Source organism: Ahaetulla prasina, chromosome 4 (genome assembly GCF_028640845.1).
Source record: "Ahaetulla prasina isolate Xishuangbanna chromosome 4, ASM2864084v1, whole genome shotgun sequence".
Classification (NCBI taxonomy): domain Eukaryota; kingdom Metazoa; phylum Chordata; class Lepidosauria; order Squamata; family Colubridae; genus Ahaetulla; species Ahaetulla prasina.
The window spans coordinates 53,777,013-53,799,354 of record NC_080542.1 but is presented as its reverse complement, the minus strand read 5'-3'; the positions used below and the strand labels follow the sequence as shown (position 1 = coordinate 53,799,354).

At 40.6% G+C, this 22,342-nt stretch overlaps 1 protein-coding gene across 2 annotated transcripts in view; it reads left to right on the top strand.

Annotated features, from left to right (window-relative positions):
• MRC2 (mannose receptor C type 2) overlaps window positions 1–22,342 on the top strand; it is a 74,709-nt gene that overhangs the window by 4,526 nt on the left and 47,841 nt on the right. For both annotated transcript variants that reach the window (XM_058179550.1, XM_058179551.1), the window contains exons 2-3: window positions 20,434–20,841; window positions 21,288–21,461. In XM_058179550.1, the coding sequence (XP_058035533.1) occupies window positions 20,434–20,841; window positions 21,288–21,461 (582 nt within the window). The remainder of the gene's footprint in view (window positions 1–20,433; window positions 20,842–21,287; window positions 21,462–22,342) is intronic.

The window sequence follows — 22,342 nt, the reverse complement described above, 5'->3', positions numbered from 1 at the left end:
GCCAGTGATGGCTAACCTTTTTGTTGCTGTGTGCCAAAAGCATGCACATGTACAGGCACCCATAATGCAATGTGCACATGACATCCCTGTGTGCATCGCCTCCCTGGGCATGTGCACATGACTCAGTGGTGGGATTCAAGTAATTTAACAACCGGTTCTCTGCCCTAATGATTTCTTCCAACAACCAGTTTGCCAAACTGCTCAGAAAGTTAACAACCGGTTCTCCCGAAGTGGTGCGAACTGGCTGAATCCCACCACTGACGTGACTCCTCCATGCTCCCCCACATGTGTGTGCAACCCCACCCTCCCCCTGCCCCCCACTCATGTGTGCCGCATCCCCACCCTGCGCTCCATTTTGGACCTAACAGGCCTCCCTGCAGCCTCCTGGGACCAGAAATGGGCCGTGGGGGAGATGCATCACACTCCCTGCACTCTCCTCCACCCCCTGCACATGCCCACGTGTCTCCCGCATGTGCCCTGCCACACATGCCCGGCAGAGACCTGAAAATCAGCTGTCTGGCTGGAGGCATGCATGGTGGAGCTGAGCTGGGGCAACACTTTGCGTGCCCGCAGAGAGCTCTGTGTGCCACCTATGGCACGCGTGTTATAGGTTTGCCATCATTGTTATAAGCAAAGCAATGCTTGGCCTTATCTGGCTTAGTTGCTTTTCCTTTCAGCACATCACTACTCAATGGAAAAATATCTACCCATGTGGGCACTGAAGAAAGTCAAAATAGAGAGGACAGAGAAAGTGACAGATATCATTGGAAACCAAGAAACAAAATATTAACGGAGAAGGGAAAAGGAGGGAGATAAATGACTGAATTGGAGATTGGCTAGTGACCAGAGAGGATATATGCATATATCTCCCAGTGCTTCTCAAACATAACTCCAATAACATTTGTTAATAGTTATCTGCCTTTGCCACCAAGGTAATTTATGGTGAAGCATTACACAGTTTATACCAGTCGAAACTGTATAACTAGGATAAGACTTTTTTTTTATATCAGTACAATGAACAATAACTTAAGTTTCACTCACAGGCAAAGAGGGAGAGATGGAGGCAGCATTGGAGAAAAAACTGCTGGTGATCTCAGAGCATGTTTGTGGTTTGTTAAGTATTCTTGGATATTGCATAATGATAATCCTTTCCCCCACCCCACCCCCTGGTCAAATTGTCCTTGAGTCACAAATGACTCAGTTTCTTCTTTGTAAAAAAAAAAGTATTTATATTAATTATTTATTTATTGTTATTTATTAATTTATTTGCTGCCCATCTCATTACAAATGGCTCTGGGCAGTTTCCCACATAATAGTAGCCTCAACTAATTAATCATTGCATGATTGTTCATATTTAGGGTTCAGAAGTTTATAGTGTCCGAATACTAAATATATACTGTATGTATATAAAATAGACAGGAAGAAAATGAAATGAGCATTTAGTCGTTGCTATGCTTGGCCCTCAAAAGAAGTGGAAATACAAAACAATAATATTATTTCAATTTACTTCTAAATCTATTTATTGGCTCTTGGTGAAGTCTGTGATCTCTCACAGATCACAATGTACAATAACACAAATCAAGATTTTGCTTTGACTCTGAATGTTCCACTAATAGCCATGGTCAGAGAGATGCATTCATCATGGCCCAGCCAGGGTTCTTCCATCTATAAAACATGCCTATCATGCTATTACATTTCGGACATTATGCAGAATGCAAAAAAAAAAAAAAAAAGTAGACCAAAGAAATTAAAAGCATCAGATGAGGAACTATAGCTAAAACTAGTTTATAATAACACCCAGACTCCTGAGACTCCAAGTCTAATAACAAAACCAGGTCACGATGGACTTCTGGAAAATAAGAAGGGAATGAACTCTCTTGAGAGGGGAGAAAGTAAAATAGGCTTTATTAATTTATCAGTCTGTTCTAGCTTTGTGCCATCTATGTACAACTTGAACTTGTTCAATCCATTTTACCTGAAAACACAACTACTTGTTGTTTCATGTAGTATTTCTCAGATGCAGGCTTTTTGTTGCACCATATAATCTGTCTTGAGATCCACTGCAAACTGTTCAGTTATCTGTTATACAGCGTCAACTTCATAAAAAAATATGCATACATTTTTGTTCTCAAACAGTATATTTCCACTATCATCACAGTATCTCATACACTTTGTCCACCAATATATTATTAAGGGGACATCTTACATTCTTGTGTTATTTCCGTCTTAAGATTGAACAATTTTCTAAGCATGGTTTGTTCTCACATGTTTTATTTCCATCATATGCCACTATGATTGTCTTGAGCAATCAACTTCACATTGCTGATTCCCTAATTCAATCCTACTGTTTTCATCATATTCTTTCTTTAAACCTACATGTAAATAAATGAATATTTCTCTGTATACATTACTATATATAGATGTATCACATCTAAATTACTACTGTGTTTTCCCGAAAATAAGAGCTACCTTGAAAATAAGCCCTAGCCAGATTTTCACGCCTGTGCCTTATATAAGCCCTACCCCAAAAATAAACCCTAGTTAAGCCCCATCCACACCATCCCAGCGTCTGGTTGCTTGCAGCCACAACAGGGCAGGAGGATGCATGGCATCGCCATGAGGTGAGGCAAGGCAGATGGCGGCCCCTGTAGCTCGGCCACTCCCTGCTTGACAATCTCCCCCCACCCATTCAATGCTATCTGCCCGCCTCTTCCCTTTCATTCTCCTCCTGAGCGGGACTGCCATGTTGCGGACTTACCTGGTCCCCCTCCTCTGTTTCGGAGCCAGGGGGGAGTGACGGCAAAAGGCCATTGCTGGTGCTGCGCATTAGCCATGTCTGCTGTTGGAGGGACTTTTTTGGGTTCCCTCTGCCCTGCAGATCATGTGCAATGGCACTGCCTCCTAGTCCACCTGCCACTTCTGTACTGTGGCAGCACCTCGTGCTGCCTGGTCCCTGTTCACCATTTCAAAGGTGGCAACTCTGCTGCTGCATTTCAGTAGATGCTGGCTTTGCCATGAGACAGGCCTGTTTGAGCACCTAGACAGACCCCTTCCCACCTGCTTTCCAGCTCCGTTGCGTTTCTACACCACTGCGGAACTGGAGAACTTGGAACACCACTGCCCAGCTCTCCTCACTTCCCCAAAGCATTTCTTGTTAACCTGCTTTCCAGCTCTGTTGCTTTCTCTGCCGCTGCACGTAGGGCAACAAAAGAAGTTTGTGGGACTAAAAAAAATTCCAATCAGACCTTCCAACTTCTCCCTCCCCCCCCCAAAAAAAAGATTTTGCAAATTGGAAGGTGTGACTGAACTTTTTTTCTTTTAGTCCCACAAACTACTTTTGTTGCTCCTTTTTCCGTGTAAAGTGTGCGTTTGGTGCACACTGCACATGCATTTGCATGCAGAGTGTGTTTGGTGTGTACTGCGGATGTGCGTGCAGTGTGCATTTGGCGCACACTGTGCAGGCATGCATGCACAGTGTGCTTTTGGCAAGCACCATGCATGCACGCATGCAGCGTATGTTTGGTGTGCACTGCGCAGGCAGCAAACCAGTGGCAATCTGTGAAGGATTTCACCACTGCTTTTAGATTATTGAGTAACTTTCTTTTCAGTAAAGAAACCCTATTAAAATATCTTCATCAAATTATTGCCTGTCCCCTAGATCAGGGGTCCCCAACCTTTTGCACCTCAGGGACCACCAAGTCCATAATTTTAAATCCTGGGGACCACTAATACGAATCCAGCACGCTGCTTGCTGAAGCGCCTGGACTCCCAATGACGGGATGGGATCCTTCAAGCACTGACCCTCCTCTCTCTTCCTCTCTTTCTCCCCCCCTCCCCACTCTGTGTCCCCCTCTCTTTCTCTCTCTCCCACTCATTCTGTTATCTCTCTTTCTCTCTCCCCCATTCTTTCTCTCTTTCTTTCTCTCTCTCTCTCCCTCTCTCTCTTTCTCTCTTTCTTTCTCCCCCTCTTTCTCTCTTTCTCTCTCTTTCTCCCCTCTTTCTCCCTTCTTTCTCCCCTCTCTTTCTCTCTCCCCCCTCTTTCTCTCCCACTCATTCTGTCATCTCTTTCTCTCTCCTCTTTCTTTCTTCTCTCTCCTCCCTCCTCTCTTTCTCCCCTCTTCTCTCTCCCCTCTTTCTCTCTTTCTCTCTCTTTCTCCCCTCTTTCTCCCCTCTTTCTCCCCTCTCTTTCTCTCCCCCCTCTTTCTCTCTCCCTCATTCTGTCATCTCTCTTTCTCTCTCCCTCTTTCTTTCTTCTCTCTCCTCCTCTCTTTCTCCCCTCTTTCCCCCTTTCTCTCTCCCCTTTTCTCTCTTTCTTTCTCTCTTTCTTTCTCTCTTCTCTCTCTCTCTCTCTCTCTCTCTCTCTCAGTCTTGATCTGTAATATCCTTTCAGGTATATGAAGGTGTTTTCATATGCCTTCTCTTTTCTTTGGAAGATGAAGCATTCCATCTCTCTAAATAAAGCTGAGAGTCTATGCCCAACAATCTGTATAGGTAGTCCTTATATTACGACAACAATTGAGCCCAAAATTTATGTTGCTAAGTGAAAACATTTGTGAATTTGCCCCACTTTTCTTGCCACAGTTGTTAAGTGAATCACTGTATTTGTTAAGTTAGTAACATAGTTGTTAAGTGAATCTGGCTTCCCATTTTTTTAAATTTGCATTTATACCCCGCCCTTCTCCGAAGACTCAGGGCGGCTTACACTATGTCAAGCAATAGTCTTCATCCATTTGTATATTTATATACAAAGTCAACCATTGACATTGCTTGTCAGAAGTTTGCAAAAGCTGATCACATGATGCCAAGACACTGCAACCATCATAAATATGAACCACTTGCCAAGCATCTGAATTTTGATCATGTGACCATAGGAATGCTGCAACAGTCGAAAGTGAGAAAATAGTCATAGGTCACTTTTTTCAGTGCTGTGCTAACTTTGGTCACTAAATGAATCATGAATTGAGGATTACTTGTATTGCCATTCTCTGAAAGTGTTACAGTTTCTTCTTAAAGTATAATTCCAAGAACTACACATCAGTTTGTTGTAGAGTCTGTCTAAAGATTAAACTTGAACAATTATTTTCCATGATTTGGAAACTATTCTTCTGTTGGTGCAGCTTGAAATTACATGATGCATGAATAGCTTTGAATTTATCCCTGTTAAATTAGTTATTTTTAGCCAATTCCTTTAATCTATAAAGGTAATTTTGAAACTTATTTCAATGGTATTAACTATCCATATAATTTTGGATCCTCTGTAAATTTAATAAGCATTCCAATTTGATTATGAGTTACTAAGATAAAGGTAAAGGTTCCCCTCGCACATATGTGCTAGTCGTTCCTGAATCTAGGGGGCGGTGCTCATCTCTGTTTCAGAGCCAGCGCTGTCCGAAGACATTCTGTGGTCATGTGGCCGGCATGACTAAACGCCAAAGGCACACGGAACGCTATTACCTTCCCACCAAAGGTGGTCCCTATTTTTCTTTGCATTTTTTACGTGCTTTCAAACTGTTAGGTTGGAAGAAGCTGGGACAAGTAACGGGAGCCCACCCCGTTATGCGGCACTAGGGATTTGAACTGCTGAACTGCCGACCTTTCGATTGACATTGATCAGCATCTTAGCCACTGAGCCACCCCGTCCCTGTTATGGGTTACTAATAAGCATTAAATATGTATGTTTTTATTAGATGTAAAGGGCATCTTTTGAATAAAAGATTTTTGTTCAGAGATATGACAAAACTAAAGAATCCTTTAGAAGCACTGATAAACATTTATAAGGATCTTATTCGGTGACTGTGTGTTTTCTTCAGTTGTTGCTATAAAGAGCAAACAGTTATTGAAAGTAAACATGGAGAGAAAAATGAGTGTCCATTTTAAAATTTTAACAGATTTCAGGGATTGTGCAAAAGTAAACAAGCTTATCCTTTTTCATTAAAATATGGATTTAATTTTTTTAATTTACATTTTATTTTAATAAGTTGTAAAATTCTATCATTGTTTTGTTAAATATTTTTAAAAGTAAACTATTTGCTTATCTTTTACCTAATGCCAATCCCAATCCCAATGAACTAATTCATTTTATTAATGGTTAATGATATTGCACAAATCAATTTATCATTTTAGGAGACTGTGGCATTGCAAAGTTTGAAAACTCCTGGCCTAGACAATCTTCTGAGATGCCCTTATGGCTTTTGGTTTTCATTCCTACAAGAAAGGCAGCTTTGTTCTGCCAGAATGAATCTTAATGCTGTCACTCCAAGTTGATGTAGGTGGGAAATGCAGATAGACTTTGATTGATTTTTGTTTAAGTTCAGGGATAGGAATAGAAAGCTGAACAGCTCCCCATTAATTTTTATTGTAAATAGGAGGAGAGAACACCAACTAATTTAAGGAGGAAGGTTTTTGCTTTTTGAAGCAAAATGAAGGATATGTTATAGTTATAAATAATTAACTTGCATGTGTGTTGGAAGATGGTTTAATTTCCTGAAAGAAATGACTTGTGAGGAATGATTGGGGGGTGGGGGTGACAGAGGGAAGCCATGTAATCTATATGCCTTTGCCTTTCATGCTTGTGTGTGAGAGAAAAGACTAAATGTATTCAGTGGAAACATGTCAGCAGGAAAGCTGAAAGGAGATTGTTGAGACCATTCCTATCAAAGAGAGCAGCAAAGGTTTCCAGGTTGAAAAGGCTCTTAGAATCTCTATCCTGAAGAAGGGCCCAGGCCCAAATAATGGCAAGAAAAGGTTCTCTTGGTCTCCATAAAAATCTCACAGAATATGGAAATGCACTCTCTTCCCATACAGGTATTTAAAAAAGGATACATTTATATAATTTAGGTTTAGGAGATTGTATATTCCTTCCTCTTTGTTAGTCAGATCTGAGTTGATATTCCTATCTCCAATTCTAATATATAACTTATAGAGAATTAAAACCAAATACACATAGTCCTTGAGTTACGAATGTAATGGAGCCTGCCAGTTATATTTGTAACCCGAGGATTCGTAGGAGTGAATTACATAGCTTGACTGTGATCACTCTCTGCTTTTGCCCAAGCATTTGCTAATCAAATACACAGATTGTTAAGGGCACATGAGGTGTCTCAGGGTGGGGAAGGCCATGGGAGGAGGCTAGTGATTTCCCCACCTACTATCTCATGCTTTGCCCCCATCCAGGTCACTTACCTTATGTAGATCTCAATGATCAATGGAACTGTCCACCCTCCAACCTCTCTGCATGGTTTCAACTTGAGCAAAAGCTTGTCAAGGCTGTCAAGGACTAGAGATTGCATCCCTATAGGCTCCAATCATTTTTACAAAAAGCTGTGAGAATGGAGCCCATTGATCTTACCTGATCTCATGGTACTTTGAGTCTCTGTTCTCTGTAAATGGAGGCATCCCTCCGGGCCTCCGTTTACAGTGGCAAAGGCCTTTCCTCAAGGCCTTTGCCACTGAGAATTAAGCTTCTGTTTGGGGCAGCAAAGGCCTTTCCTCAAGCCTTTGCCACCGAGAACGGAGGCCTGGAGGGGCACACGTGCCCCTCCTGGCCTCTGTTCTCGGTGTCAAAAGGTTTTTGCAAAAACGACCGAAGCCTATAAGGACACAATCAAGTCTTGTTCAATGGTTTTTGCTTCCGTGATTCAGGTCTTCCCGCCGTTTGCAAAGCCTTTTGTTGCAGATCTCATCCAGGCCTCCATTTACAGAGAACAGAGGCCCAGAGTACTGTGAATCAGGCAAGAGCAATAGCATGACATCTCATGCTTCTGATCTCATGGGATCTTGCAGTATTTTAGGCCTCCATTCTCTGCAAATGCACCAAAGGCGTGAAGCACCAAAGTAGGCCAAGATACTGAAAACGCCTTAGATCTTCGCAAGGTGAGTATCCACAGGCCTAGTGCCTGTGGAGATCCGGTGTGTGTGTGTGGAGGAAAATAGGCAGGGCAAATGTTGCAAAGCCTCATCAATGTGAACGACTGCTGTGATGCTGCAACATTTATAATTTCAGAACTCTGTCATAAGTACTTGGGGGGGTTATGTTATAACTTCGAACGATGGCTAAGTGAACTGTCATAACTTGGAGATTACCTGTACTATGTTAAAAAGTGGATTAAAAATCCTGCAGTGAAAGGATACAGAATTGGTTCCATTGGAAAAAGTTTTTCGACTCATGAATTTTAAACTACTTGGGGAATCTCCATGGGCAGGGAAAATTGCACCAGTGATCACTTCCATGGAGAAATATTTTTCCATGGAGCAGAGAAGTGTGGTTTCATGTGCTGTCTGCATCCCACAGATGGGGCTTCGCTTGTTTGCACGGCCCAGTTGCTGGAATGCTGCGGATCTGGTCCGTGGACTGGGGGTTGGGGACCCCTACCGCAGTTTCTGAGCAGTTTAAGTGTCAGCATATTGTCCCCAACAATTAATCCAATTACTTGATTAAATGTCATATTTAACAACTCTTCTGGCCATTCATTTCCAAGTTGTATTGTTTTGACAAAAGAAGCAAAATAGAGTTTATTTTAAAAACTGTACCATTTTAATAGTAATTGAACATAAAAAGCTTTAGTACTCAACATTCTGCTGTCCTTTTTCTACTGCAGGGATGTCAAACTCATGTCATCACGGTGTCATCATATGATGTATCGGGACTTTTCTCCCGTTGGGTAAACCAGGCGTGGGCGTGGCCAGTGCGTGACGCATCTGGCCGATGGGCTGGGAGTTTGACAGCCCTGTTCTACTATCTTTGGGACATGGATGCTTCCTGTGAGAGAAAGGAAATCTCTTCTATCCACCTGGCTAATTTGTGTCTGTAGCCTATAATGCTGTCCATTGCTCCTTCATTTTTCCCTCAGTTTTTTCGTCTTCCTTTACTTTCATTATCAGGTTTTCAAGATTGTTTTACTTTAATTTCAGATGTTCCATTACTTATTTCATTAACAATCTCTTCTTTACTTCCCAATCTAATCTGTTGTCAACATTTCCATTTTATTTGTCAAAAGCTCTAAATTAATTCTATCTATAAATTGTGCATTATTATATTATTGCATAAGATGTCTCATTATGCTTTTACATTCTTTATTCTTAACTGCGTGAACTATTGTCATTGCATATATAAAAACATCTGAACAGTGAAAAATATAGTCTACATATTACTTCCTCAAATCTAAAGTAAAGAAAAGAAAAAACAATGGGAAAAATATACAAAAGGAATCATTTTGTTCCAGTCAAAAATTGTCAGCGTTCTTGGCTTATCTTATAATTAAATCCATTCAGTATGTTATCTTTTTTCATCTACAGAAAGAAAATACTGTAGCTAATTGCATCCAATCTGAGCCCACTTGTATTCAATCCAAAGCCAGAAGCCTATTTGTACTTGGATTTTTATACGTGATTCTAGGGGTCTGATGAAAAGTTATATTTCGATTGGAAGTGTCAGATGTCTGAATTCAGGGCTCCCAAGCATCATCCCACAAAGTGGACTCTATGTAGTGTCAGGCTTGAAGTCACCCTAGGCAACATCTGGATATTCCTGATGCAGATGTGGCAAAGTATGTGACAACACCGCATTGCATAGCAAGGAAGATGAAACAGCATTTCATTGAACAAAGTGATTGAGCTGCCAATATCATAATTTCCCTGTGGTGTGTCTGGGCTCTTTTATTGTAACCTAAAGTAGCATGGAAAAATTATGTTAGTGATAGCTATAGTTGCTTCAGCTTGGTATTCCTTATATGATAGATTTTAATTAAGTAAAGCACAGATTGGTGTCTATTGGCAACTTCTGAGCCTGCTGGAATCTGACTTTTGCTCCCATGAGATAGTCAAGAAAAAATTAAGTCTGGTTGTCTGACATATTTCAGAATTTTGATCTCCCTTGAGAACAGCAGCATTTCACTCAGTATTTTCATTAGAATATTAATCAGGATGAGATTAAGATACTGTTCTGCAAAATACCATAAATAATTGCCTTGAGGCAGAGCAGCTGTTCTGTAAACTTTCATGAGGGAATTACCATCCAGCTGTCTAGAAAAGAAAATGGTATTTGCTTCCTTGATCATTTTTATAGCAGTATCAGTATTTGTAGCAAGAGAATTTGCTTTGAAGAGTGTGTTTCCGGATTCTTCCTTTTTTAATTTTCAAATTAATATACTAAAGTTTAACCAGGAAATTTCCTTAACAAATCATCTCTCCCTTCTTTGGGTTGGCCTGTCTTACTTCTACACTGATCTCTCTAGGTTGGCATTAAACTAACACTACAAGAATTTAATTTCATAGAAATTATGCTGTTTTTAGGAGCCATCCAAAAGGTCAAGGTGGTTATGATGATTACACAATTGAAACTTCATCCCTATTAATGCATATCACGCATTACCATGCCTACCATGCTAACTTTTAAAGCTCTTTTCCCAATAAAGAATTTCCCTGCCATTTTTCTAGGTAGAGGATCATTGTTTTCAAATTTCCAGGTGCCAGTGTAAAATGATAAGGTAATAAAATAACCAGGTGATTAGATAGTAAGAAATGCTACCAGAAGCTTGCCATTCTTATTCTTGGCTGAATAATAATATTTAAAAGTAAGAGGAAACAGAAGAAAATAGAAGTCGGAGAGAGTGAGAAAGGGAAGGAAAGGGCAAACAAGTCATCTATAGTGCAGCCTTCCCAGCCTACTGACCTCCAGATGCATTGCAAGCCCTCTTCTGCTCCTTTCATTCTCAACAAATACCATATATTTTGGAGTATAAGATGCTCTGGACTATAAGACGCACCTCCCTTTTTTTGGTGAGGAAAACAAGAAAAAGAAATCTGCCTCTGTCTCTCAGCAATTTTGCCTCATTGCAGCAAATGAACGTTGTACTTACCTGAACGTTTGTTCTATGTGCACTGTGTGAGAGTCCAAGCAATGGGTCTTAACTTCGTCTGATGGGCCAGAGACTGAGTTAAGATTTGTTTATTTATTTATTTATCAAATTTATATACCGCACCATCTCCCGTAGGACTCAGGGCGGTTTACAGGCATATTAAAACAATATAACAATATAATAAATAACATTTAAAACCCAAATTAAAACTAAATATTATCCAAGCCTGGTCACTAAAACAGTAAGAACCAATAAAACCCACATTAAAATTTAATTAAAACATTTTGTTCTTAGGCTAGTCCCGCACGTTGAAATAATAAAGTCTTCAGTTCACGTCTGAAGGTCCGAAGGTCAGGAAGTTGTCGTAGTCCTGGAGGAAGCTCATTCCACAGGGCTGGTGCCGCCACAGAGAAGGCCCTCCCCCTGGGGGTCGCCAACCTACATTGTTTGGTCGACGGCACCCTGAGGAGGGCCACTCTGTGGGAGCGCACAGGTCGTTGGGAGGCAATCGGTGGCAGAAGGCGGTCTTGAAGATACCCCGGTCCTAAGCCATGGAGCGCTTTAAAGATGATAACCAAAACCTTGAATTGCACCCGGAAGACTACCGGTAGCCAGTGCAGGCCGCGCAGGATAGGTGTTATATGGGAGCAGGTGTTATATGGGACCTATATAGGTGTTATATGGGAGCAGGTGTTATATGGGTATTATATGGGAGCAGCGCGGTGCTCCCTCTATCACCCGCGCGGCCGCATTCTGGACTAACTGGAGCCTCCGGGTGCTCTTCAAGAGGTGTTTACCCACACCTCTTGCTTTTCGCTGGAGTCCAGTTTCTTTAGCAAAGATTTGGTCCTAGAGAGTCATGACCTGTGGATGAAATTTACCCACTCCGGAGTTCTGCACCAGTACGGACCCAGGGAGGGGTTGGATTCTCATGCAGCGCACATCAGGTAAGTACACATTCATTCTCCTATACATTGCTTAGAGAGTCCAAACAATGGGATATATCCAAGCTAAGTATCCCTAGGGCAGGAAATGGATGGGTCCAGGACCCGATCAACTGAAAACACCTGCTGCAGCACCTTCCTGCCAAACCCTGTATCTGCCGAGGCAAATTTGACCCCTCGGCTCCTGGCCTCTGAAATTGGGAATAGAACCGCAGAAGCTGTGATTTCTGCGGGCTGGCAAATAGGTCCACCGAAGGAAGTCCAAATTTGGTTGACAGTAGGAGGAAGAGGTCTGGATGCAGCTTCCATTCTGCCGGATTGATGATAGACCTGCTTAATCAGTCTGCCGTGGTGTTGGAGACCCCAGAGATGTGTTTGGCTTGGAGGGAGAGTAGATGTTTCTCTGCCCACAGTCCCAGGTCTGCAGCTTCACACATCAGAGCCCTGGAGCGGGTGCCCCCCTGACGGTTCACATGCGCTTTGGTGGTAACATTGTCCATCAGTAAGAGCACATGATTGCCCGACAATGGCTGTTGGATGTGCCGAACTGCCAGATGTACTGCTCTCAACTCCAGCCCATTGATGTCATTTAAGAGATCCTCCACAGTCCAACAACCCTGGATCACACTGGAATGCAGGTGGGCACCCCAGCCAAAGAGGCTGGCATCCATGGTCAGGACTAGCCGAGTTGAAAAATATACATCCCTTTAGGCCGACTGAGTTAAAGAAATGGGGGTCCAGCCAGAAGCAAGAGGTGTAGTTAAACAAATCTTAACTCAGTCTCTGGCCAATCAGATGAAGTTAACACCCATTGTTTGGACTCTCTAAGCAGCGCACAGGAGAACAGCCTGCTTTACTTTCATTTTTGTTTTCAACATAGCTTGAAAAAAGAAAAAAAATCTGCTCCCAGCACTGCACAGCAATAGACAGTGGCAATCCCTGCAGCCTGAAACAGCAGAGAGTTGGGAGGCTGATCCAATGGACAATCAACTTCTGCTAATTAGGCTGTGCTGAAACTGAAATGGGCTGTTTCTTCTTGCTGCTTGCTGCAAGGAGGTAAATTGCTGGGAGGCAGAGGCCAAAGGGGGAGGCAGTGAGTGGGAGGGGCTACATTTGGTGTATAAGACACACCCAAATTTTCACCCCCTTTTAGATGGGAAAAAGGTGTGTCTTATACCCTGAAAAAAAGGGACGCGGTGGCTCAGTGGCTAAGATGCTGAGCTTGTCGATCAAAAAGTCAGCGGTTCAAATCCCTAGTGCCGCGGAAGGGGGTGAGCTCCCCGACTTCTCCGAGCTTCTGCCAACCTAGCAGTTCGAAAGCACGTAAAAAAATGCAAGTAGAAAAATAGGGACCATCTTTGGTGGGAAGGTAACAGCATTCTATGCGCCTTTGGCATTTAGTCATGCCTGCCACATGACTGTGGAGACGTCTTTGGACAGTGCTGGTTCTTCGGCTTTGAAACGGAGATGAGCACCGCCCCCCAGAGTTGGGAACAACTAGCACATATGTGCGAGGGGAACCTTTACCTTTACCTTATATACCCATTCTTATATAGTAAGATATGGTAATATAGTAACCATTCTTAACATTTCTGAAACGCATTAGGTTGGTACCGGTTGCTGTACTTAACTGACTTTAGGGTCTATAATCTCATTTGCTTAATCTAGATTTTTTTAAATTTTGGTCCTTTGGTGTAAATGATCACCCCTATAAGAACTGTAAAATTATCATATTTTGAAATTAATTGCATAATTGCAATAATAGTGTCCATATGTAGTTTCTCCCATTTCTGTAAATTGGACTTGAAGGGACTAGAAAAATACTGTATGGGGGTTTAAATTTTTTCTGAGCTTACATCTGAAATTTAGATAAGAAACCAGCCAATGACTCTATCTGAGTACAATGTATTCTGATATCTGTTAAGTATAGCTGCTGTATATTGCCCAGAATATAGCCATATAAGTTTGATAAATGAACAAACATATAAAGGCCGTTAGCAACATATAGTCAGATTCTTAACCAGGTTGCAAAGAAGATCTACAAGGCAATAGTCCTAAAGAAAGGCGTAATTACATGAGAAGCAAGATAGACACATTCCTTTTGAGGTCTGCCCATGCTTGCTCTTGTTGCACTTCATCTATTAAAGTTTTCGTTGCCCTTAAAGACATGATTTTTACTATAATAGATCAAATAATCAGAAGAAACATCTTCCAAATAGATTCAAGATTTTACTAATCAGGTAATTTATTGAGGGACGTGGTGGCTCAGTGGCTAAGACGTGAGCTTGTCGATCAAAAGGTCGGCAGTTCAGCGGTTCAAATCCCTAGTGCTGCATAACGGGGTGGGCTCCTATTACTTGTCCCAGCTTCTGCCAACCTAGCAGTTCGAAAGCACATAAAAAATGAAAGTAGAAAAATAGGGGCCACCTTTGGTGGGAAGGTAACAACGTTCCATGTGTCTTTGGGGTTTAGTCATGCTGACCACATGACCACGAAGATGTCTTTGGACAGTGCTGGCTTTGAAACAGAGATGAGCACCGCCCCCTAGGGTCAGGAACAACTAGCACATATGTACGAAGGGAACCTTCACCTTTACCATAACTCTTTATTAACCAAGTAACTGATAATTATTTTTCTTTTTTTCTCTTCAGCAAAAGGTCATGAAACTTTTTGGGGTTGTAATTTTCTAAGTTCTACAAGCTGTAATTTTCCAACTTTAGCCCTTTGTTTTTAGAGTAAGTTGATGCTTTTTTGTTTGTTTTTTTGGCTCTCTCACACTTTTTGCTGACTTAGCTTACTGTGACCTGAAAGTTTCTAAAACCACAAAGCTAAGAATATAGAGCAAGTTGGGGAAAGCTAACTCTTCTTAAAATGTGCTGTTGCCCTTTGTTTGGAAGGGGAGTTTATGTTTCTCTTTTTGCTGCTTAAAAAAAAGAGATCCTAAAGTTTTTTTAAAAAAAACTATTTTTTTTAAAGGTGGTATCTCAGAACTCACATTTTCTGAGCTGAAAGCCAGAAATCCTGCTAAGAATTTTCTTGGAAAAAAAATAGTTTAAGACAAGAAAGTTAATCATAGCATTAGTTATCACTGGAAATTTGAACTAAAACACCCAACTAAAACATTATGAGAGTATATATTTATTTGCAATCAAAGTACTATATGTCATTCTCGTTAATTGTCCCTACTGTCAGCAGACTGACTTGATCATTCCTTTCCAAAATATTTGATTACAGATGTGGGACTGTTGAATCTAGGATTTCCCACATCAAGACCTCAAAGTTTTTTTTTAACTCCATTCTATGTTCTAAGGCTCTATTTCATGTTTATTGTCTGCTTCTCCTTTTTCTCTTTATATTATTATATCTATTTAATATAATTAACAATTACAGCTTGGAGGTCTTTGAATCCAACACTCTGCTCAAGCAGGAGACCATATACAATTTGACACAAGTGGCTGCCTGGTCTCTTCTTTAAAAAACTACAGTGAGAAGCACCCACAACTTCTGAAGGCAAGCTGTTCCACTGGTTAATTGTTCTTACTGTTAGGAAGTTTCTCCTTAATTTCAGGTTGCTTCTCCTTGATTAATTTCCATCCATTGTTTCTTGTCTTGCCTTCTGGTGCTTTGGAAAATAAGTTGACCCCCTCTTCTTTGTGGTAGCCCCTCAAATACTGGAATACTGCTATCATGCCACCCCCCTAGTCCTTCTTTTTTCTAGACTAACTATACCCAGTTCCTGAAACCATTCTTCATATGTTTTTATCTCCAGGCTTTTAATCATCCTCGTTGTTCTCTGTGCTTTTTCCAAAGCCTCAACAGCTTTTTTGTAATGCGGTGACCAAAAGTGGATGCTGTATTCCAGATGTGGACTTACTATGGTTTTATGAAGCGATACTAATATTTCATGTGATTTTGATTCTATGCCTCATAGAACCATAAACAGAGATTTATACAACCAAGGATTGTATTAGCTTTTTTGGCTGCTGCCATACAGAAAAAAAGGGAAGTAATAATAATAACAACATTATTACCAATGATAACAACAAATAATGGCAAATATCAACAAGCATTGATACAAGACAAAAATTGGAACTTACTAAATGTACAGGAAACAAAAAATGAATGTTGTAATGCAATAAAAACACAAATAAAATGTAACAAGGGGAATTACATGATCAATTTCAATGAAAATTGGAAAGGAAAAAGATTAAAGATAAAACATGGCAGTGGCTTACAACTTAAAAAAATATGAAAGCTTGAATTTGGCTACACAAGAGCAAATTATTTAAACTAATGCAATCAAGACCAGAACTGCAAAATCATCAAATTATCCAAAATGCAGATTGTGCAAAGAAGCAGGAGAAACAATAGATTATATATTCAGCTTGTGTAAGAAGATCTCATTAATTGATTACAAATAACGACAATACACAGTTGCAAAATTGATTCACTGAAACCTCTGTATAAATTATTATATATCAGTAATGAAACATTGATGGGAAAATTGATGTTGAAAAAGTATAGGTACTCCTTTACTTGTGACTATAATCAAGCCCTGAATTATGGTAGTAAATTTAAACGGGTCACCATGTGTCCGTTCCTAATTTTATGATCTTTTTTGCAGTGGTCATTAAGTGAACATGGCAGTCTGTTTCTAGCTCTTTGCTGGAAACTAGAAGTAAATGCCAGAAATGGACAAAAAACACTGGAAATCACAGTCACCTGACCATGGAATGCTGCAAATGCTGTAAATATGAGCCAGATGCCAAGCATCCAAAATGTGGTCATTTGACTGTGTGTGTGTGCGGGCATTGAAACTTCAAAAATGGGTTGTAAATAGCTGGGAGGTTTGTCACAACTTTGAATGGCTGTTAAGCGACCAGTCATTAAACGATGACTATTTATAGTCAAAATAGTTCTGGAGAACCGGTAGCAGAAATTTTGAGTAGTTCGGAGAACCGGTAGTAAAAATTCTGACTGGCCTCGCCCCCATCTATTCTCTGTCTCCCAAGTCACAGCTGGTCGGGAGGAAATGGGGATTTTGCAGTAACCTTCCCCTGGAGTGAAGTGAGAATGGACATTTTACAGTATCTTTCCTCTGCCATGCCCATGAACCCACGCCCACCAAGTCACACCTACACACCAGTAGTAAAAAATTTTGGAAACTCGCCACTGTCTGCAAAGTTGCACATTGCATGTGCCACCCCCTATGGCAGAGATTTCCAGCCCCACGTTCCTTCAGGCCTTCCTGTCCTCTACCATCCTCTGGAGTCTATTTAAGTTCACGCCTACTGCTTCAGTGACTCCATCCAGCCACCTCATTCTCTGTCGTCCCTTTCTTCTTTTTCTCTCAATCTTTCTCAGCATTAGGCTCTTCTCCAGTGAGTCCTTCTTTCTCATTAGGTGGCCAAAGTATTTCGGTTTCATCTTCAGGATCTGGCCTTCTAAAGAGCAGTCAGGGTTGATCTCTTCTAGGACTGACTTGTTTGTTCGCCTTGTAGTCCGAGGGACTCGCAGGAGTCTTCTCCAGCACCAGAGTTCAAAGGCCTCAATTCTTTGATGCTCAGCTTTTCTTATGGTCCAAAAAATAGCTTACCTGTTGCTAATATACAGAGATTGAAAACAAAGAAATAATTATTTGCTATTAGATACCAAGTCCAATGCGAAGTGGATATCTGAAAAGAAAACACCAGTTTGAAAAGAACATCATCCAGAAGCAGAACATAGGCCAGCAGATCAATGTTGAGATATATATGAAACAAAAAATCCCCAGAAATAGAATTGGAAGAACTGCAGGAGCAAAGAAATCAAAGCCAAAAGTAGCTCAGATAGTAGAGACAAATCAGAGGGAGTCAGGACCTCAGGAAGCCAGCATTACTATTGGATCAGTTTCATTCCCAAACTGGGCACCATCTCTATACTTCCTCCTCAGAAAGAACAAAGTCCTGCAACTGAAAAAAAGAATAACTGAGCATCTAGAACAGCACAAAAACAACAGAATAAGGTTGCCTGCATTGAATCATGTTGTATTGAAAAACATAGCTAAAAAGATGCCAGTACTATAGTATGAAATATATGCACCATTTCAAAGAACTAGCTGACAGAACTAACAAACTAACTGCATAGCTGCAGTTATAACAGAAGCTCTTGGATGCAAAATCATTAAACAAGAAAAAAAAATCCAAAATGGAAGATCAGATTAGAAAATAAGATCAGTGTGCTAAGATCAGATGCAAGCAAGTTAGAACAAATGAAAAGCTGAAGATCAAGAACACCAAAGAATGCCCAATCAAGAAATAAAACCTAGAAACAAGGAAGATCAAGGAAACACTGGAAATTATAAATCAGCAAGTAACAGCCATAGGCAAGAAAATCAGCGGATATGTAGATAACTCAAAGAAATATAAGAATATAGCTTGGATAAAGGAGGGGGGTGAAAGAAAAATAAAATAAAATGAAGGACCTTGTAATAACAGCAGAAATCGTGGAGAAAAGAGCAAGAAAGATAAAAGAATTGGTCAGCACCAGGTGAAGATGAATTATACGGTTTTTGGTTGAAACATCTACAAAACATTTTATATTATTTTCCTTGAAATTATGGCTTGGTGTGACTTTTATAGATTATTCTATAAAAATTATAATAATATAATAATATAATTATATTATACAATTATAATTTCCATTATTATATGGTAATATCGTCATTGAAAATTTTTATCCATTTTCCAATGCTTGTGTGTTCTGTTTCCCCATCGTATTTAGGTAAGAGTTGATATATAAGTATCCTAGTTATTATTGCTGATTTTGTATGAATTTCACACTTTTTCGTAATATAACTGTTTCCTTTTTGAGATCTGATTTTATCCTTGTTGTTATTTGTAAATACATCAACCGTGATATATCCCACTTTTCACTAAACAGTTCTTGCTGTTTTTTATTTGCTTGTTGAATCTGAGTAAACAATATTTGTGTATATAATTACCTTATTTTTTGGAGTATAAGATGCACTCCCCCCAAAGTGGATGGAAATGTCTGTGCGTCTTATACACTGAATGTTGTCAAAGCCCCGCTCATCCGCTGGCCCTCATTCTTTGTCTGCTTTCGGCCTCCGAGTGTTACATTTTCAGCTTCCACATGCTCCATTTTAGATCCGTTCCAGGCTGCGGGTCTTGCCACAGTACATCGCTGCCTCCGTGCATCGCATTTTCAGCTTCTTCCAGGCAGCAGGGATTGCCGCTGCTGATCCCCGCTGCCTGGAACCGGCCGATAATGCAATGCACGGAGGCCAAAAACGTGGTGCATGGAGTGCAAAAATGCAACGTGTGGAGGCCGAAAACGCAATGCGCGGAGACAGTGATTGCCAGCAATGTGCTGTGGCAATCCCGGGAGCCTGGAACTAGTTTAAAATGGAGTGTGCAGAGCTGAAAACGCGATGTGCAGAGGCCAAAAATGTGACATGCAGAGGCAGCAATGGGCTCTGGCGATCCCTGCAGCCTGGAAAAGTTGATTGGCAGTATTCTGAGAGGCCGATCCAACCGCCAATCAGCTGCTCGTGCTGAATCAGGCTGCAATAATGTGCTGAAGCTGACCAGGCTGTTTGCTGTTTGCTGCAAGGACACTAGCCAGATGAATATTGATGGATGCTGGTAGGCAGAGGCAGATTTATTTTCTTGTTTTCTTCAGTAAAAACTAATACTTATACTCTGGAGCGTCTTATACTCTGAAAAATACGGTATATTTTTGTTTCTGTTATCTCCAACATGAAAAAGATTTGAGAGAGAAGTGAGGGATGAAATTGTTGAGTACAGGTAGTTCTTGATTTACAACAGTTCATTTAGTGACAGTTCAAGGATAGAACTGTCGGCACAGAAAAAGGTGATTATTTTACCGATTCCCACACTTATGATTGTTTCAGCGTCCCCATGGTCACGTGATCAAAATTCAAATGCTTGGCAACTGACTCATATTTCAGTGTCCCAGAGTCAGGTGATCACCTTTTGCAACCTTCTGATAAGCAAAGTCAATGGGGAAAACAAGATTCACTTGTTGTATTACTAACTTAGCAACTGCAGTGATTCACTTAACAACAATGGCAAGAAAAGTCATAAAATGGAGCAAAACTCACTTAACAAATGTCTTACTTAACAGCAGAAATTTTGGGCTCAATTGTGTTTGAAAGTTGAGGACTACCTATATTCCATATGCTTATCAAACTTTGTTTATAATATGTCCTTTGTGACTCTGTACCATAAGCATCAATGAAATTCTAAATCGGCCCTCTCCAAAACTGACATTCAACTATTCAGGGGTTTTATCCGTTCTGTTATCTGTGTTAGGTGGCTTGCTTTATGATATAGTCTTAAATTTGGAAGAGCCAAAGACCAGGTCTCTCTTTGGTATCTTGTACACATTTGCTTTCACTCTGGATCTTTTCCTATTCCATATTAATTTACTAATAGTTTTTTGCCATATTTATTGTCTGCTTCTGACTCAGTGCCAAGGCCAGATTTTGATGGCTTCATTTGTGAGGTATTTTGGGATATGAGTCAGGTAGTTGATACTGAATGGTTTTCTGTATTTGAACCTTCAGTAGCGATAGTAATATTTGTTGTTGTTTATTTGTATTTTCTCAGACTCTGGGATATTTCTCATCCATAACACTGGTCTGCAGAGCTGCTTGGAAACAAAGGACACTTTGGTGAAGATTTCTAAGATCTGTAATGCAAGTCTTCCTGCTCAGAAGTGGAAATGGGTTTCCAGGAATCGGCTTTTCAACATTGGAAACACGCAGTGCTTGGGAGTCTCCTGGAAGTCTGCAAACAGCAGTGCCACTACCCACGCCTTGGCCACTTATGAATGTGACCGTGAATCTGTCAACATGCGATGGAACTGTCGGAGTCTAGGGGACCAGCTTTCCCAGTATTTGAGCTCAAGGTTGGGGAACTGGTCAATGACACCAGCTGAGAGAGGTGACCATGCTCGTGGAGGACAGTGGAAGATCTATGGCCATGATGAAGATTTGTGCTCTCGGCCGTACTCTGGTAAACCCACATTAGAAGATTCTGCGCTATCCAAATTTAATATCTTTTAGATGTTTTTGTTAAAATTATAAGCAAAATATATCATTAACAGATATTATTGACTCTTAATGAGTGCAGGCTAATAATAATACATGCTTATGAGTCCAAGTTATGTAATTTAGCATTTTTACTTCCAGTAGTCAACCAGCTAGGTGCCTTTGCATCGTGAAAGTAGAGCAAGATGGTGATAGGCAGCATTAAACTTTCATTGTCCAAGCATTATTATCATTGCATTAATTATGTGTTGGATCAATTTGAAATTAGGCAGCAAGGCTGATTATGGCTACCCATAAAGGAATTATAGAATCTTAAACTGGATTACAAAGTGTTGATTGCCAAACCTTTTGTTCAAAATTATAAACATTTCTTTTTTCTAACTGGACAAATATGATTTCTCTCTTTTCCAGAAATTTACACTATTCAAGGCAACTCTCATGGAAGGCCCTGCACCATCCCCTTCAAGTATGATCATCAGTGGTTTCATGATTGTACAAGTATGGGACGTGGAGATGGTCATCTCTGGTGTGCCACCACACAGGATTATGGCAAAGATGAGAGATGGGGATTCTGCCCCATTAAGAGTAAGCTGCTTCCAGTTGTATAGAATATGACACCCTAGGCTAATACTTTTCAATTTATTCATGAGAATGAAGTGGTGACTATGTGCAGTTAAATGGGTTCTCTTTTTTTGCTAGATTCCACAAGAGTTTATTGTTTCTCCTTTTCACGGCTAAGCTCCTAAGGCTTAGGGCTGTGATTTCCTGAATAATTCTGCTACTAAAAAATCTTTATAGATTTTGCTTTATAGATATTGCTCGTCTTAAAGCACCTATATTGCTTTCCTATACTTCCTGCCTTTAGTTGCTACTTTGTAACTAGGCTCAAATTATATGTATGCAGTTTTATCTAGTACTTACTTTCTTTTCCTGCATTATATGATCCTTCCCCTTAGTAACCAGAACAGTGAAATACAGATTTAGCAGTACAGCCAGACTTTGAGTACTTTTGCCATGGAACACATAGAAAAGTGGTGTTTATATAGGCACTGGATAGGGATACAAATGCATATGCATATACAGATTAACCACCGTTCAGCCCCAAATTTCCGTTGCTAAAGCAAGACAGTTGTTAAGCGAATTGCACCCCGTTTAATAACCTTTTTCTCACAGTTGTTAAGTGAATCATGCAGTTTTTAAGCAAATCTGGCTCCCCCCATAGACTTTTGACAGAGTCAAAGTTACAAATGGTGATCATATGGTCCTGAGACATTGCAACTGTCATAGATACATGCCAGTTGTCAAGTGCCAAAATTTTGATTGGAGTGGAGCATTGTAAGAGGGCAGAGCCTGTCTGTAGAAGGATGCTCATTGGGCCTGGCTGAGAAGAATGCAGCGGGACAGAGACAGTAATTCGTGCAGGCCGGGATAAGCATGTGGTTCTCAACTAAAAATGGCACCAGCTC